Raw genomic sequence first — 19,425 nt, 5'->3', positions numbered from 1 at the left:
CCAGATAATTTGGGGGTTGATGCTGCAGAAAATGGGCCCATCATGCCACAGAGTACATGGAGTCTTTTGTATGGAATATGCATGACACACCCGTATCCAGGCGATCCCTGCGGCTGCAGGATTCACAGCTGGAATGGCTCTGGGTGTGTCATGTATGCTGATGGTAGTTGGAATGGGTTTTTCATCCATGGGGACATAGACAGCATCAGTCATTCAGGTGGAAGAGCAGGGCACTTGGTTGAGATGGGTCTATCACATGCTTGGGAGGTGGAGAGAAGCAGGATGGACGTGTTACATGCATGGCAGTGTGGCTGTTTGGGTGTATCACACATTGGGGACAAGGCATTGAGATAGGTATGTCACATTTGTGAATGCTAGAGATGGCAAGTTATGTGTGTCACATCTTTGGTGGAGTCAGGCAGTGATTGGGCATACCTCAGAAGGCACAGGTTGAGAGTATTACACATGCAGGCTGGTGGGTTGGGAATGTCACACATGACAGAGCAAAGGGTGGTAAGTTGGGCATATCAGATGTGTGGTGATGAAGGTCAGCCATCTGGATGTGTCACATGTAAGGGTGTCCAGAGGTAGATTGGTAGGAATCTTATCTCTGTGGGAATGTGGGGTCGCAGGATGGGTGTGTGTGTCACGGTTTTGATAGTGTGTTAGATGTTAGACACGAGTGGCCAGTTAAGTGTATCATATACTCATTGTGATGCTGTGCAGTGTATTGGATGTTTCAGATGTGGGGGAGCATAGGACAGCTAATGTTTTGGGCATGTCACGCATGTGAGGGAATGAAGGGCAGCATTGGTGTATTGGATGCATCACACATGGGATAAAAGGTATGAGGGAGGAATGTTACATTTGTATGGATGGGCCTGGGACAGCATGTTGGGAGTATAGGTTGGTGCGAGTGGGAGTGCATGGGGACAACAGATGATGCGTTAGGTGTGTCATGTGATGGCAAAGGATGTCTAGTGTGTTGACGTTTGGGGATATGGGTCAGGACAGTCAGTATGTTAGGTGTGTAGTACGTGTAGTGCATAGAGGGTAGACAATTAGGTGTATCACAAGTGTGGGTATGAGGGGAAGCATGAGAGGTGTGTCACACATGTTGGTGGGCAAGGGGCTGGCTACTGTATTGGGTGTGTCAGAAGAACCATTTATTGCCAACAGTATTACTGTGTCAGGCACATGGGTGAAATGGGGTGGTGTCTGTGTGTCACGCTCATGTCAGTCTGTGTGAAACATGGTGGGTAGGTGATGGCAGGCGTAGTGGGTGTGTCGCTCAGGTACGGGTAGAGGTGACTGGGTGTGTCATACGTCAGGGCAGCAGGATGGGTGTCTCACACTTGTGTTGGCCATGCAGGGTGGTGGGCTGGGAGTGCCCAACAGGGCAGTGGGATGGGTGTGTCACGGGGGGGCAAGAGGGTCACACGTGGCTTGGCTGAGTTGGGTCAGGCGTGTCCCACATGCGCAGGGCGTGCAGGGTGGCATGTCACACGCACTTAGCCTGGGGCCTCACACTCAGAACAGGCCTGTGACAGGCAAGCGGGGTGACCAGGAATAACCTGGGGCTACCTCTGGGTTGGAGGCTGGTGAGAGGGGCGGGGCCGGAGTGGGCACTGCACAGAGTGACGGTTATTCCCGCCCCGGGCTCTGTTGCCCCGGCGCGCTGTGGCGCGTGGGCTGCTGGAGGCAGCGCGGGCTGCAGGACGGGGGCGGATGCCTCGGCGCCTCTCGCGCAACCTGAGGCAGCCGCGAGCCGCTGCGGCGCCGAGGGGGGATTCTGCCCAGTGCGCGTGCTCGCCCAGCGGCCACCCCTCTCGTATGTTAGCGTTCGCGGCCTCGCGCGCTCCCGCTGGGCCGGCTCAGTCGGGCCCCAGCCAGCGCAGGAGGCGGCGGCGGCTCTGCGAGTGGAGCATCCGCAGCAGGAGCAGCGGGGGGAGGAGGGCGCAGCAGGGAACAGCCGAGTCCGGGCTGCCGCCGCTCCCCGTCAGAGGGGGCGGGAGAGAGCGGAGGGGGCCGAGGGAAGGGGCGACCGTCACCCCCTCACCCAGCGTCGCCGAGCGACTCCTGCTCTGGGGGGAGGGGGCGAGTCTCCACGGGGCCCCTTCCAGCAGCCCGGTCGCCGCGCCGCGCCGCGCCCCCAGCCTGGAGGGCGGGCTGGGCCGCTGGGGACCTCGGGGGGCGGTTGTTCTTTCCAGCCTGGTTGTAGCGGGTGTGAAGGCCAGGGGCGTGTGTGGCGGGGACCTCAACTGCGGACCAGATGGGGGACGTTTGGGCGGGTTGATTAGCTGCCCTAAGTAGCATGAATAATTTGGGGGGAGGGAGGGCTGCTGTGGATAGCTATTGCTGGGGGCATGGCCGGGAGCCTCTTTCTCGGTGGGTGGGTTAATTAGTGGCCGGTTTTCTCGGGATTATCCCTCTTTTCTCTCCATTTCCCCCCTGGTTTCCACTGGTTTAGTTGGGTCCCATATGTGTATTTTACACTGTCCCTGGCGGAGAAGGGGAGAATTTTAAATTCTCCATCCCCAACTTTCCAACCATCACACACAATCCTGCCCGGGAGGACAGAAGCAGCGGCCAGGTTTGTGTCTTTAAAAAACCACGTTTCTTCTGGCTTGAATTTGAAATCGTGCTGTGTCCTCCACCTCAGACTCATATCCGCTGTGATAATTCTGTATCTGTGTGGTATTTATTTGTGTGCTTTAATATCTGCATTTACGCACTCGTGCTTGCAGGCGTCTGTGTATATTCACATGCATCAACGTGTAAACAGATATTAAAACCTTTTTGTACATAAAGGTATGCAAATATGGGGGTGTTTTTTGTATGCTTTTAATATGTTTGCATTGAATCACATACTTCTAACAAAACCCTTTTAACTGGGTTTCTTTTTCTCTTGTTGCCTTTTTGATTTTTAAAAGGATAATTGTGTAGCGTTAACTTCTAGGATCAGGCACTTACGATATATAGTGCCAAGGACGATGAACAGGCTGTACAAGTATTTAATTTTATAATAATTAAATGTATTGCGTCATATAAGCAAACGCTTTTTAGAAATTAATTTTATCTTTTGGTTATTTGCTTCTGTTTAGAAACCACTGGGCTTTAGGAGGTTGTGATTTCATTCACATGAGTATGCTTCTGACCTTAAACATGGTTCTGTTAATCTAATTTTTGTCTTGATTGGGTTCAAAATGTGATATTTAAAGTGTGTAGAATAAAATTTTATTCTTTTAAAGCATAGAATTTTCTGCCTGTATTAAGATAGATAGATTTATCTGCATTAAACACACAATTGCCCAAGTGGAACCTCATTTGTTTCCTTTTAAGACTTCTAATTTAATATATTTATGTAAATTATTTTGTTTTACTTAAAGTCATTCCCCCCAAAATTATATCGGTCTGATTTTTGCTCAGCTTTTTCTTAGTGTCTTGCGTCTCTCATTCTCTTTTCTCCAGGTTGCAATCTCATTTCCTGTTTAGTAGGTTGGGTTTTTTATGTCTAATATGTCTTTCTTTCCATAGGTGTTGGTGATTCCAGACTCAGACAGTTAGGGGTTCAGTTCTGAGGAAGCAGAGACGCGAGGGGCTTATTGGATTGAATCTATTTTTTTGCGCAGGCTGCCACAGCTCTACATCAATATCTTCACTTCTCTTCCCCACCCTCCTCTCCCCCGAGGGGGGGAGGAGCTGGGAATCACTTTTAATATCCCCCACCCCTTCCCCAACATACCTTGGTCCCTGGGGGCACAAGCCAGGCATCACCCATTGTAGTACCAGGAGAACATAATCCTCATCGCTCCTTTCCTGGCTTTGGGGGCTCCAGCAGGACACTGCTCCCTCCCCTGGAGTGCAGATCAGAGAGGCCCTGAGAGGACTTCATTAGCACCCTCTTCTCAGGGGGCACCAAGGAAAGAAAGGTACCAGCAAGCCTTCACCTCACTGAGAGAGCCAGGACTGAAGTACCAGTTATTGGGGGCACGGAAAGAAGCACCCATCTTTGACAACCCTTCATCTCCTACCCCCTACTCACCAAACCTCTGGTAAGTCATACCACATTCATTCATTCAATGCTTTTTTCCCCTCCCCCACTGCTACAAGAGAGGCATGCACAGAGATTGAGAGCAGGGTGGGGGAAGGGATCTGAGAGAAGTGGCTATGTACATGGATCGGGAAAGGGGGGTTTATATCACACACCCACTCTGCAGGGTGGTGGTGGTGGTAAGGACAGAGGCATGCTGATCTCAAAAAGCAATGGGGAATTTATACATTATGCGCATACTAAAGAGGAGTGCAATAGCTGCGACAGCTATGAGAGAAAGGAGATGTTTACAGGTCAAGTGGTGGGGGGCGTTAATGTTGACCAATATCAGCTTTGTAAGGCAGGGAGGCAAGGGAATAGATTCCTCATTGGCCATCAGAAACTGGGGTGTATGGGTGAAGAATGTTATCATCTACTTACAAGCCTGGAGAGATGAGGAAAGAAAGGGGGCGGGGATGTGTGTGTCTTGAGGGCGATTGTGGAGAAGGGCTGCTGGTATCTAAGATTACTCAGTTGAAGGGAAGAGATTGAACAGATAAAAGTAGTATGGGATTCAGTCAGAGGATCCAGTTGAGTATTTGCCTATCTGCAGGAGAGGGCATACTGGGAAGGAATTGGGGGAGGGGGGTGAAGAAGGAAGATGATTTTATTTTGTGCCCTTCTGCAGTCTGTTTATCAGTATGCTTAATATATTCCTTCCTCCATTGACTGCAGTGATCTCTACAAAAATCCAAGGGGGGTGAGGAGGAGGGATGTGTGAGTACAGTGCATATGCTTTCAAAGAGGTGTGCTTTGGATTCACCTGCCTGCAGTGATTTTAAATTGTATAATGTATATACGGGGAAGGTAGATGACATGCAGGAGTGATGGACAGATTGCACTGCTACTATTCAGGATACCATGGCCTGTTCTTTTTCTTTTCTTTTCTTTTCTTTTCTTTTCTTTTCTTTTCTTTTCTTTTCTTTTCTTTTCTTTTCTTTTCTTTTCTTTTCTTTTCTTTTCTTCTCTTCTCTTCTCTTCTCTTCTCTTCTCTTCTCTTCTCTTCTTTTTTCTTCTGATTCCATTGTTTTTGTAGTCTTTTTGTAGCCTAGGGTCCTTTTGTAGCCCTTGAAGCAGTCATGTTTGTACACGATCTTATAAAAACTGCAACTAATTCTTATTTCTGTAATAAAGGGACCCTACTACTTGTGGTTGTCCCTGGGCATCCCTGTTTAGCTGTAGTGACAAGAGAGAGGGTAGCATTTGTTTTGTTTTTTATTTTAAAGTAATATAATAAATGGTCAAAAGCTTTCTTTTTAATAAGTCCTTATCTGTGAATATCTTTCCTATTGGAAAGTCTTGATGCATAACTATTTGTAAGTTTTTTCTTAGGTGCTGATTGCCTTGGTAACTGTGCACAGAAGGTAGAATTAGCTAAGTTTTGTACTTCAATTTAAATTGTTTTTGATAGTGTTCTTCTTTCAGCATGACATAAAGAGCAGTTCTGGTTCCATAATGTGGTCAATTACGACTTCGCTCCCCTTGCACAATAACTGTGAAATTCAGCCAGAGTCTTTCCTAGCAATGTATGATAGGGTGGGACAGTTAGCAAAATACCATCCATCTCATCTGTGACATTGCAATAATAATTCTGATGAACCATGGGCTAGCCATCTTCCTTACCTCTATTTATGACAATCTCTCAAAGGTCCTTTGCTAGTCTTGTAGCTATTGATCCCGCTGTCTTAAGGTGTGGCCTCCAAAATAGGGTTGCAGAAATTGCTATCGTGAAAGAGGCACTTGTTCTGTTTAAAGTGTAGTCCAGTATCAGCTAATTCATGATGATTTTGTGGAAAGTAAAATACCCTTCCTCTCCCAATAACGTGCCAAAGAGAGCATAGGTGCTTTTGTTACAAATCATAAACAACAGCATGCAATGCTGTACATAGTAAAGGGTGGTGGGTGGGGATTTTTTTTCCTGATCACCACCTCCTCCTTGGGATGATCAAATTTTTTCCTCCGTTATTGATTACCATGATAGCCCTCAAATCTGAGCTGGCAGGGATCAAACAGACCTGGAGATCTATTATTCTGCTCCCCAGTTATTATCTCTGGAATTGCTTTGGATACATTGTGATGTAACTGAGACCAGGATCTAATCCAAAGACTAGAAACGAGTTAATGTGAGAGATCTTCTCCGATATCTTGTGCCCCAGAGCATTCTGTAGACAGTAGGACTCTACCACAACCACAGATCACAAGCCAGACAATTGAGGCTAAATTACATGGAGTCCTAATGTTGTGAAACATCTGGAATTTCATTCAGCATTCCTGCAGAGAAGAAATTGTTTGTGTGTGTGGTTTTTTTTTGTGTTTTTTGTTTTTTAAATGCAGCAGCTCTTGTAACTGTGGCACTTTGAGGAAAAGGGCTATGGAACAATTTTACTTCTACACTAGATGATTGATTCTAATTCAGCCGTTTGTCAGTAGTACCTAAAGGAGTTACTATCTTGACAGTTATTCAGTTTGCACAATATAAAATGAATTGTTGGATTCTCATCTTCTAAAGGAAAACTCTTCACATCAAAAACAAAAAATACAATACCACAATTGTCCCTTTTGTTGGCTGTCACTAGTCTGGAGACCAACAATGAGTGGTCCATGGAGATTGAACTCCCCTCTCGCTCCTGGAAGTAGTTCCTTATGTGCAGGGCAAGGGTGTGTTGGTGGGGATAGGAAGCTTTTGCTGTACCAGTTCTGAGTGTAAACAGAGGACTTCTGGTTTCTAGGACTCTAAAGACAGCCAGTCTGATCTCCCTTCATGCTTAGTGAATAAAACCTTATATGATTTGAGGCAGTGTAGGTGTGTTCCACTAGACTGTTGCAGGGAACAAGATGACAACCAGGGTATGTTTACACAGCAATTAAACGCCTGCGACATAGCCTCAGGTCTTTTATTCCCATGTAGAGATGTACCCTGAGGAAGACTGCAAACGAAGGGAAAAGGAGCTGGTGTGGAGATGCTAGAGTGAAACCTAGCATCAGCAGTATTAGAGCTAAAAGTTGAGATAGCACTTTGATTCCATCCATAATCAAATCAGTGGAGGTTTTGTGACTGATTTAATCTCTGAAGCAGATGCAATCTGTGATTGCAGGGATAGTCTAACTGACATTCAGTTAGCTGTTGTCCTTGATGGGTTTTTTGTTGTCACTTTTGATCAGGTAAGTGGGTTGAGCACCTGCTGAGAGATTGTTCCCAGTTTGGCCATTGTGGCTTTCAGTGCAAAGGCTTTTCAGCCACTTCTAATCTCTGAAGGTACTTAAATATTTCCTGTTTTTCCTTCTCCCTCACGCATGCATATTTTGGATTTGGTACTCCCATAGACACTGCGGAAAATGTTTAACACACACCCAGCATTGTCTCAGGCTGTGTGTTTGTTAGATCCAGGTGGGTGGGGTTAGTTTCCGGGGAGGTGTTCTTGAAAGCATATCATACTTAAAAGCTGATGCTGCGTGCAGCTGTCTGAGGCTTGGTCTACACTAGTAACTTATGTCAGTCTTATTGCATTCCTCAGAGGAGTGGACTTTTCAGTTATATGCAGTTATAGTGACCTAGTTCCTGGTGTGGACAATGCTATATTGATGAGAAGGCTTCTCCCCTCAACATAGTTGCTGCCTCTCTGTGAGGTGGATTTCCTACACTGATGGGAGAAGCCTTCCCATGGGTGTAGGTAGCTTCTTCACTGAATCACTAAAGCAGTGAAGCTGCATTGGTGCAGCACAGCTGCATCGGAGATGCTGCAGCCTTTTAAGTGTAGACAAGCTCTGAGAGGCACATTTTCCTCAGAATATTCTTGAGAATGTGGGCAGGACCCTTGAGATGCTGGCGTTACCAAAACAAATTGTAATATTTTCAGTGTGTCCCTAATAAGTAATTTTGACTGACTGAAGAGTTCTAATGAGAGCTTGAAGCTGAATTGTCCAGACTTTGATCAGAAATACTAAAGTAATGGGGATAAGATGTCTTTACACCTCAGCATGGCCTACTTAGGATGTGAAAGAGGTGGTGATCGTGTGGTATAGGGCTAGCAGAGCAGAGGACTGGGAGCTAGGATTTGTAAGTTTTTTTGTTTTTTTTTCCTATCTCCGCTGGCGAATTGCTTTCTGGCTGAAATATTCAGGAAGGAGATGGCTGAGTGCAGCTTTCAAGGATGGAAGGGGTGTTATGTTGGGAAGAAGAGATTTGAGAAAGGGGAAGTGCAGGGAAGAGATTCCTCTTGGCAGAAGAACTGAGGGGCACATTAGTGGTAAGGAGGAGTAGAAAACAAGTACAGGTGAGAGTACTTGACACTGGTTTTGATATTGGGGCCAGAGAATGAGACCTAGGGCTTGTTTATGTAGGGAAAAAGAGTGAAGTAGCTGGTGCATGTTAGATACTCTGTACTAACTTACTACACGGACACTCTCACTGCACGGAGTGCCTTTGTGCATGTTAGCTTAATGCACCTTGGAAGTGTACTAAGCTAAATTGCCTGAGAGCACTGTTAATGTGCAGTAAGTGTATCTACACCAGGAATTAGTGTGGGAGTAACAAGTGCACTTTAAATTCACACCCTAGCTTAGTGTGCACTAACTTCCCTGTGTAGACAAGTCCCTTGAAACACATGCTGCAGATCTGTAATGGCTTCTGATTGACGTGGTCTTAAAAATCAAAACATCTGTCTGTTTTCTTTACACACTTAATGCTCTATGGCTGGATTTAAAATGAGGTGGGTCTGCCTTTCTAATGGGCATAGCATGCTTTTCAGGGGAGAGACAGTAAGTGGTCTGTTTCTGTCTATTGATAGTAAGATGTTTGTAGGGAGTAGAAAGGAGGATAAATTGACTAGAAACCTCCTGAACTTGGCTTTTCCTTTGTTCTTATGTTCTGCTGTTTCTGAACTATATATCCTCTTCCAGTGCTTATTTAAGTATGTTGCCAGCAGAGCTTCAGTAACCTGCTAGCCATAGAAGGAAACTTTAACCTACTTCCCAGAGGCTAATATGAAAGATTAAGTAGGGCAGGGCTGGGGAATTGTCAGCCAGTGAGGCCCAGGCAGAAGCCCAGACTTCCCCTGCCACCTTTTGGTGCTTGGAAGGAGAAATTATTGTGACTGGGGTGCTGTGGACACTGCTTTGGGACTTTTGTATTGTAACTTCTGTCTACTGGGGGTATAAAACTTGAATCCTGCCCTCTCCACTCCACACACCTTTTCACAGCTGGAAGGAGAAGATGCTCCCTCTCACACTTCTTCTGCAAGACCTTCTTGTCTGCCACAGGGGGCAGGTCTGCTTCCTTACTTGCCGTCCCCCAGCAGTTGGTTTTGTCCTTCCTCCTGCATGAAGAGCTCTGGTCCTTGGCCCTTCTGCTGCTCCTAGGTTTCCAAAGCAATAACAGTATTGTGATGTTGATATGGTTCTTGACAGTTTCCTTGCTGTCCACTGGGTTCCAAATAGCAGGTGAAAATGGCCAGTTTTAATTTCATCCTGCTGCTGCTTGGGAAAGCCTTGAGTAGCAGCTTTGCCTGTCTATACTTTGAGTGTCTACCAGTTACTGGCCACTGATGGCTGTTTCCAGGGAAAATCTCAGCATAGGCAAGTCCTTCAGTAGATAGTACCTGTTTCAGGTCGTATTCAGAAGAGTTTTCTTTTCTTTTCCTTTTGTTCGCAACCAGCAGAACAGGAAATTTCATATTTAAACAAATGAAAGTCTTAAGTTTTCTTGAATTCTTTTGCTTACCTCATGCTTCCTCAAATTCATCAAGGAAGGTTTCTTACACACCAATGGAGTGGATTTTTCAGTCTGCATATCAGTCTGCCTTGATTGCTTTACGGTTTTTAATGATGTTAGCAGATGGTAAAACGTCACTAGAGACTGATGTCTTCTATATAGCCAAAGTATGGGGAGCAACAACAATGCAAATCCATATGGGCTCACTGGTCACCTGGTGGGATCATCTCTACCAACAGTGTTCCAATTCAGTACTTTGCAGCACTTGTGGGAGTGTGTTGGAATCCACTGATATTTTCTGTGTGTGAGGAAGGATGGCCTTGTGACTAAGGAACAGAACTGGGACTCAGACCTGAGTCCTGGTTCTGCCATAGGCTCAGTGTATTGTCTTAGGCACGTTACTGCATCTCTGTATGCTTCAGTTTTTCCATCAATAAATTGGGATAATACTGAATATCCGCATAAGGGAAATGTGAAGCTTAATGAATATTTATAAGACATTGATTGCTTCCTTGAGATCCTCGGATAGGAAATGCTATATAGATACATTTTTTTTCTCCCCTCTAAACCAAGGACAGAGCTGTGTGTACAGGGAAGAGGTCTGAGGGATGGTGGGAAGCATGTGGACAGAAACCTTTGTAGTCTGATTTCTTATCTTCTCCCTTACTTAGAGTTCCATTAAAAGGAGATCCCGGAGGTTGCAAGACTAGTAAAACAAGATGTGCAGCTCAGTTGCTCCCAGGCTGTGGTTCTTAACAGATCGTCGTATCAGGGAAGACTACCCTCAACAGGAGATCCTGAGGGCGCTCAAGGCCAAGTGCTGTGAAGAGGAACTAGACTTTCGGGCCTTGGTGATGGATGAAGTGGTACTGACCATTGAGCATGGAAACCTGGGTGAGGATGAAGTGAAGGTTGGAGTGTGGGCTGGGGAGGGGATCTGACAAGGAGTTTGTAATACAGGGGTGGCTAAACTTCGTGACAATGAAGTGCACATATGCCAGGATCAGTACACCTAATCTAAATTAATATTTCATATAAATGCATTGCTCTTGTGTACTTGATCATCAAATAGAAATTGTTGGCTTGCAGTTGGATAAGCTATGTTCTCCCTCTGCAGAATGAGGGGAGCAAGTCTGTTTTAGAGCCACGAGGTCGTGTTTTGGCAACCCAGCCTTACTGTATGAGGGGGTTCTCTCCAACAGACAATAGTGAATTAATACAAGGTTAACTACCTCCAGGATTGCTGAGTTAAAGAGAATTGACTTCATTTAATTTTGTGTGCATTTGTAAGTTGATTACTTATGTTTAGGGGAAGCTGTGAGGGTAACCCATCAATATCTCTCTGCAGGTTGGGTTCTGAACTCAGCCCAGATAGTCAAGCAAGCAAACAAACTGAAAGGAAATTTCAGAGAAGAGTAATATGAGTGGTCATGGGGTTGGAAGGATTGATTAATATTGCGATTAAAATAGTTGAATATCTGTAGCTTAGTTAAAAGATGACTGAGTTATGTCCTCTTCAAATATGATGAGTGTAAACACCAAAATGAAAAGGTATCTGGAAGAAGAAGTGAGCGGTCAGGAAGTAAAATTTCAACAATGCACAGTTATTTAGGTTAGTCAAGACTGAAGACAGGACTTAAAAAAACAAAAACAAAATGAAATTCAGTGTTGACAAATGTGAAGTACTGCACATCAAAATAATTTGAACTACTACTACACCTTAGTGGGTTCTGAATTATCTGTAATGGTTTGGGAAAAGGTGCTTGGTGGTTCTGTGAACAATCAGTGAATATCTCTTCAATAGTGATCAAAAGGAAAACAAGATGTTAGGATGTATAAGGAATGGAATGTAAAATAATATTGAAAATACAATGCCACTATTACAAGAGGAGCAATAGTGACACTTAGGTAAAGTTGTCTAGCAGTTCCCATTATCAAAATCTTTCCAACCTTTAAGATTTCTAATGCTCTGAGATTTGTATGAGGAATGTGACATTTGTCAAGGAGATGGTCCTGTGGTCAAATAGGTGTTTTGTGTTTTTCCCCATGAAGTTTGTTCAGATTTGGCAGTTTAAAGTAGTTGATGTACTCTACAGCATTTATGAGAGTCTTACTGCTAAAATTTCAGAAGATTCTGTCTGCACCAAGCATGCTTCTCTACTGTCCCTATGCTGGGCTAAGGCAACTGCACAGAACCATAGGCACAGTTGCTGGGAAGGATGGACAGAGAGGAAAACATGTTCTGTCCCCCGGCGTTTTAACATTTTTACTTTATTTTTTCTCTTTGGTGATGCAAAATACCATAAGTAACATTTATATTTGTTTAAAGGAGTGATATAAAATGTGCTGGAAGGGTGGGAAGAGAAATTTGCTTAGGGCTAGCCTTCCTCTCTCCTCATTTTTGTCTTTTCTTGAACCACATTCTCCCTCCTAGTCATCTCTTCCCCCTGCCTTGCAGGTTTTTTCCCCCCTGTGGTTGCACCTATGTACAGTACCAAATCTCCAGATGGGACATAGGCAAAATGAATCTGTCATCTTCCACTGTTGCTTCCGCCACTGTCTACCCATCCCCATCAAAATACCCTTTTGGCTTAGGGGAAGGAGTGCTGGAATAGATCCAGTAGAAATGTGTTCTGTACTCATCTCTTATACCAACTTGTGTACAGGGTTGTGAAGGGCACAGAACTATTATTGAACAAGGCATCATACTCCACTGAGAAGCTACAGAAGGGGGAATGGAAGGCATCATACTCCACTGAGGCATCATACTCCACTGAGAAGCTGGCAGCTGGGAATGGAATCCACATATTTAATATGGCAAACCCAAGCTCATTCATTTTATCTCACTGCCTCTCAGAAAGAATCTGCTAGTGCTGTGTGCTTGGCTACCCTATCTGTAAAATGGGACAACTCTATATCCTAGTAAAGAGGAGAGGAGAGAAGTTGATAAAGTGTACAGGTAGGAGCTGAAGAGAAACAGACAAATGAAAGAGTCCTACTCAATTAAATCACATGAAAGCAGACAACGAAATATAGACAAATTTTTAAGTGCTTGTATACAACTGCCAGAAGTCCAAATACTAGGATAGGTGAACTTGAGTGCCTGGTGTTAAATAAGGATATTGATATGACAAGCATCACAGAAACTTGGTGGAATGATGATAATCAATGGGACATGGTAATACCAGGGTATAAAATGTATAGGAATGACAGAATAGGTTGTGCAGGTGGGGGAGTAGGACTATATGTGAAAGAAAGCCTAGTCAAATATAATAAAAATCTTAAATGAACCAAATTATACCACAGAATCTCTATGGATAGAAATTCTATGCTTTAATAATAAAGAGTATAGCATTAGGCATATACTACTGACCAAGATGGTGATGGTAATTGTGAGATGCTCAGGGAGACTAGAGAGGTTACAAAAATAGAAAACTCAATAATGGGGATTTCAACTGTCATCGTATTGACTGGGTACATATCACCTCACAATGCATGTAGAGATAAAACTTCTGGACACTGTTAATGACTGCTTCTTGAAGCAGCTAGTCCTGGAACCCATGAGGGGGAAGCAATTCTTGATTTAGTCCTGAGTGACTGAACCGCTCAGTAGTTGCGACCATAATGTAATTAAATTTAACATACTTGTGGGGGAGAAAATACCAGAGAAGGCCACCAAAGTAGCATTTAACTTCAAATAGGGGAACTACACAAAAATGAGGAAGGTAGTTAAATGGAAATTAAAAGGAACAGTCACAAGAATGAAATGCCTGCAAGTTGCAGGGAAACTTTTTAAAAACAACATAATAGAGGCTCAAATTAAATGTATGCCCCAAAATAATAACTAAAAAAGCAAAGAGGGTCAAAATAAGGCCACCATGACTAAACAACAGAGTAAAAGAGTCAGGGCAAAAAGGCGTTCTTTAAAAATTGGAAGTAAAAACCTACTGAGGAAAATAGAAATGAGCATAAACTCTGGCAAATCAAGTGTAAAAATATAATTAGGCAAGCCAACCAAGAATCTGAAGAGACCAAAAGACACTTTTTTTTTTTTAAAGTATGTCAGAAACAGGAAGCCTGCCAAACAATCAGTGGGACCACTGAATGATAGAGGTGCTAAAGGAGCACTCAAGGAAGACAAGACAGTTGCAGAGAAGCTAAATGAATTCTTTGCATTGGTCTTCACTGCAGAGGATGTGAGGGAGATTCCTACACTGGAGCCATACAATTTTGGTGACAGATCTGAGGAACTGTCCTAGATTGAGGTGTCAATAGAGGAGGTTTTGGAACAAATTAATAAATAAAACAGTAATAGGTCACCAGGGCTAGATGGTACTCACTCAGGAGTTCTGAATGAACTGAAACACAAAATTGTAGAACTACTAACTGTGGTATGTAACCTATCACTTAAATCAGCCTCTGTACCAGATGACTGGAGGATAGCTAATGTAATGACAGTTTTTTAAAAAGGGTTCAGTGGTGATCCTAGCAATTACAGGCTGGAAAGCCTAACTTCAGTACCAGATAAATTGCTTGGAACTGTAGTAAGGAACAGAATTATTAGACACACAGCTGAACTTGATATGTTGGGGAAGAGCCAACACGGCTTTTGTAAATCGAAATCATGCCTTGCCAGTCTATTAGAATACTTTGAGGGTGTCCAACAAACATGGGCAAATGTGATTCAGTCGCATTAGGGTACTTGGATTTTCAGAATGTCTTTGATAGGGTCCCTACTGAAGGCTCTTAATCAAAGTGAGCAGTCATGATATAAAAGGGAAGGTCCGTTCATGGATCAGTAACTGGTTAAAAGATAGAATACAAAGGGTAGGAATAAATGGTCAGATTTTAGAATGGAGAGAGGTAAATAGCGGGGTCCCCCAAGGATCTGTACTGGGCCCAGTGCTGTTCAACATATTCATAAATGATCTGGAAAAAGGGGTAAACAATGAGGTGGCAAAATTTGCAGATGATTCAAAATTACTCAAGATAGTGAAATCTAAAGCAGGCTGTGAGAGTTCAAAAGGGATTTCACAAGACTGGGTGACAAAATGACAGATGAAATTCAATGTTGATAAATACAGAATAATGCACATTGGAAAACATAATCCTAACTATACATATGAAATGATAGGGTCTAAATTATCTGTTACCACTCAGGAAAGAGATCTAGGAGTTGTGGATAGTTCTCTGAAAACATCCAATCAGTGTGCAGTGGCAGTGAAACTAACAGTGTTAGGAACCATTTGGAAAGGGATAGATAATAAGATCGTAAATAGCATAATGCCACTATATGAATCCATAGTACGGCCGTACCTTGAACATTGTGTGCAGTTCTGTATTCCCTGCCACTCTGTACTTTTTCCAATGGTAATATCTTTTTTGGAAGGTAACAGAAATGATTAGGGATATGGAACAGCTTCTGTACAAGGAGAGATTAAAAAGACTAGGACTGTCCAGCTTGGAAAAGTGATGACTAAGGGGGAATGTGATAGAAATCTATAAAATCATTAATGGCATGGAGAAAGGGAATAAGGAAGCGTTATTTACCCCTTTGTATAACACAGGAAGCAGGAGTTGTCCAATGAAATTAATAGGCATCAGGTTTAGAACTAAACAAAAGGAAGTGTTTCTTCACACAACACACAGTCAGTCTGTGGATCTCATTGCCAGGGGTTGTTGGGAAGTTCAAAAGTATAACTAGGTTCAAAAAAGAATGAGAAAAGTTAATGGATAGGTTCTTCAATGGCTATTAGCCAAGATGGTCCGGGACGCAACCCCATGCTCTGGATGTACATAGGCCTCTGACTGTTAGAAGCTGGGCCTGGATGACAGGGGATGGATCACTCAATAATTGCCCGGTTCTGTTAATTGCCTCTGAAGCATCTAGCATCAGCCACTGTCAGAAGAAAAGATACTGGGCTAGATGGACCAAGTATAGCCATTCTTATATTTTAACTCCCTGCAGATATAATCCACTCTTTCTTCTCAAGTGACTGATCCACAGAGGATAATGACCTATTGCTGCTGCCAGCTCATATTATTTTAGCACAAATCATAGATCAAATCACAAATCATCTACTGCAGGTCTGGAGGTGTAGGGTTCAAATGCTGCTAACACATGCTGTGGGGAAGCTGGTGGTTACGATTGTGTATAATGGAGTTTGTGTTTGCCTTTTTTCTTTGTTTAAAAACTTAGGACATTACATTTTAAAAAAAACCCCAAAACTTTAAGTTTGAAAAGTCAAGAACCCACAAGTTAGGAAATGCTAGAATTAAGGTTGTAACTTTAAAAAAAAAAAAAAAAATCTTTCAGCATGTTGTTTTGTATAATCAATGGCACATTTTCACTCTGCTTGTGTGCAGTTGTAGTCATCCTGTTTCAAAAATCTGGCAGAAACAGCAGAGGTTCAGAGAGAAAAATGATCAGCAACAAGAAAAAACTTGCTTATGATAAGATTAAAAAGACTAGGACTGTTTACCTTAGAAAAGAGATGAATAACAGAGGATATAAAAAGTTGTCATACAAAATAATGAATGGTACAGAGGAAGTAGATTGGGCCCTTCTGTTCACTGTTTCTCACAAAATAAGAGCAATGGAGCACTAAGTGAGATTGAAAGGCAGCAAGTTGAAACTGATGAAAGGAAATACATTATCCATTTATGCAGTGCACTGTTAACAGTGGAACTCGTTGCCATAAAATACCACTTGGGTCAAAAAGTTAGCAGGATTCAAAACAGGATTGTATATTTATAGGGAAATGGCGAACATCCAGAATTACAGTAATAATTTTTTTTTTTTTAAAGTTTGGAAGGGATAGAAACCTTTCATGAGTTGGGGCATAAACCAGACCTTAAAGCAGTGGTTCTCAAAGTTTCATACTGGCGACCCCTTTCATGTAGCAAGCCTCTGAGTGCGACCCCCCCCCCAATAAATTAAAAACACTTTCTTTAATATATTTAACACCATTATAAATGCTGGAGGCAAAGCACAGTTTGGGGTGGAGGCTGACAGCTCGCTACCCCCCCATGTAATAACCTCATGACCCCCTGAGGGGTCCCGACCCCCAGTTTGAGAACCCCTGCCTTAAAGGAAGTGGAGGGTGATTTTCCCTACGGGCAGGATATTCCATAACTGCCAACTTCAGGGTTCTTGTACCCTACATGGAAGCATCTGCTGCTGGCCACTGTTGGAGATAGGGTACTGCATTATTAAAGTAGATGGACTACTGAGCTGATCTGGTATAGAATTGAGTAGGTTTTTGTCCCTTGCCTGTGTATAGGTTTTACATGTGTTTTTTTTGTTTGTTTGTTTTTTTAAAGAAGCTGGCTATCAGAGAAATGGAGCATAGGACCTAGATGCTGGTGAGAGCATCACTAAGGAACTCTGAACCTTTCCACCAAAATTGTTCACCTGAACATCCATCTTTGAAAACTTTGCTCTGTAATTATTAGCAGTTTGAGAGTAGTAGCTCCTCCTTGCCTCTGATATTGGAGAAGAGAGGTTGTGAGGTAAAACAGAGAGGCTCTTTCATGAGCTTTTTAGCAGTTAGAGCTGTTGGATTGAATGGAGGTGGTGTGTTCTAAAAACTGTTTGGTCATAAAACTAAGACTTCAGTCTTTAGAGCAACTTCTGGGCTCCCCCACAACTGGGGATGCAAAAATGAATGAGAACCTGGATTAGGGATTACAGGAAGGGAGAGTAGTGGTATGCGCATAAATGAAAAGACCTGCGCTGTGGTTAGCTGGCCTGTTCGTTGACAGATGGATGATGTCTGGGACCTGGCTAGGGGGTTTTATTTCTATATTTTGAAAAGGAGATATTAATAAAACCGAGATGTTGGGTTGCGGAGAATGGCTTGCCCCTACAGTCAATAGAAGATGCTGATCCAAGCATCTGAGGTTGCTCAGGCAGCTGCGACCAGGAACGATGCAGTCTAGTGCAAGTCCATCCTAACCTACCTCTCCACCACATCCTGGGACCTGATTCATTTCCCCTCATGCAACCTGTCCCTTGTTACTGATTCAGCCATTGAGTTGGAAACAAGTTGTTGAGATCCTGTCTCGCCAAGTTCCTGTGTTGGCAGATGAAGATGCTAAAGGGAATAATGAGACCAGGACATGTGGGCATATCTGGAGGTTGAGAGACCTGGAAGGAACAATGAGGATTAGAGAATGACTATCATCCTTTACAGTACAACATAAGGGATGGACCCGGATCATCTCTGGTGGAAAGATGTTTACTTGTGTTTTAAAAACAGTCCCCCTTTACTAAAGCTCTCTAAGAGCTGCCATTAAATCTACCAAGAGGTGTTTTCATCTGTCTCTTTTTCAGTCAGCTCTATATCCAGATGCTTTGCTGCTGCTCCCTTCAGCATCTTTCTGGTATTAGTCATACAGCTCTGTTTGAGAGCCCTCCCTACAATATGCAGCAAATGGCTCTGGGAATGATGGAACAGAGGCCAGCAGCCTTGGCCAGCCTCGCCCAGCACTGCAGAATTGGCATGTCTCCTGCTGCTGGCAGCAGCCATCACAAAATCACATCATCCTTGATGATGTGTAGATGATGTAACTCCACACTAGAGGCTGGAGAGGAAACTGCCCTGAGCACAAAATACCTAACGGTGACTAGAAATTAGGTGAATTTAGTGCTCATGAAAGGTGCTGAGATGGGTGCCTATTAGAGCTACTGTGGTCTTTATTCCATGAGCAAGAACAGCAAAGGTGCAAGATTCCTCTGTTCTTGCCCTCCTCCCAGTGTGCCTCTGAGTAATCAGGGTCATCTCTAGGAGGAAAAGCAAGGTTAATCTGTGGTTTATTCAATCCTTGGTTTCTCTGCTGACATTACCAGCATTTAAAAATTCAATTTAAAAATTGATTTTTCCTTTGCTTTCCCAGCAACTATATCTCAAAATTGGATAATTAGTAAAGCAGTGCATTGGAGAGCAGGTTCCTTTGCTACTTATTACATCAGCAGTTGTGCAAGACACTTGTAACTACTGACTTGGGTCTTGACAAATAAAAAAGCCATTTCAGTTTTCCTTTTAGTAGTAACCAGGTTGTATCCCATTAACTTTGTGTGTCTTACTTCCTCTAATCTGAATTTCCAAGGACTTGCCAAATTGATTCAGGTTAAACCCTAAAGGTGGGGGTCACTACTTGACAACTATGGACCACAAGTAGTGGGGTTTGTAATAGTAGCTGCTGAGTATAGCCATGAGATTATGCAACAGCAGCAAACTTTAGGTCTTTCTCTGTATTGACAGTACCTCCCAGCTTTGTGTCATCCGCAGACTTTATTAGCACATTCCCGCTTTTTGTGCCAAGGTCAGTAATAAAAAGATTAAATAAGATTGGTCCCAAAACCGATCCCTGAGGAACTCTACTAGTAACCTCCTTCCAGCCTGACGGTTCACCTTTCAGTGTGACCCGTTGTAGTCTCCCCTTTAACCAGTTCCTTATCCACCTTATCCACCTCATATCAATCCCCATCTTTTCCAGTTTAGCTAATAATTCCCCATGTGGAACCGTATCAAATGCCTTACTGAAATCGAGGTAAATTAGATCCACTGCATTTCCTTTGTCTAAAAAAATCTGTTACCTTCTCAAAGAAGGAGATCAA

General features: G+C 43.4%; 1 protein-coding gene across 2 annotated transcripts in view; it reads left to right on the top strand.

The window, feature by feature from the left end:
- The first annotated feature begins 1,690 nt into the window (after positions 1–1,690).
- RIMKLB (ribosomal modification protein rimK like family member B) overlaps positions 1,691–19,425 on the top strand; it is a 66,481-nt gene continuing 48,746 nt past the window's right edge. The window contains exons 1-3 of one of the 2 annotated variants that reach the window (XM_073313642.2): positions 1,691–2,593; positions 3,538–4,055; positions 10,475–10,697. In XM_073313642.2, the coding sequence (XP_073169743.1) occupies positions 10,523–10,697 (175 nt within the window). In that variant the 5' untranslated portion in view covers positions 1,691–2,593; positions 3,538–4,055; positions 10,475–10,522. Of the gene's footprint in view, positions 2,594–2,674; positions 2,812–3,537; positions 4,056–10,474; positions 10,698–19,425 lie in introns of those variants that run through there. The other variant, XM_073313661.2, reaches the window with a different exon arrangement.

Source organism: Lepidochelys kempii, chromosome 1, assembly GCF_965140285.1.
Source record: "Lepidochelys kempii isolate rLepKem1 chromosome 1, rLepKem1.hap1, whole genome shotgun sequence".
Classification (NCBI taxonomy): domain Eukaryota; kingdom Metazoa; phylum Chordata; order Testudines; family Cheloniidae; genus Lepidochelys; species Lepidochelys kempii.
This window is presented reverse-complemented; position numbering and strand designations above follow the sequence as displayed.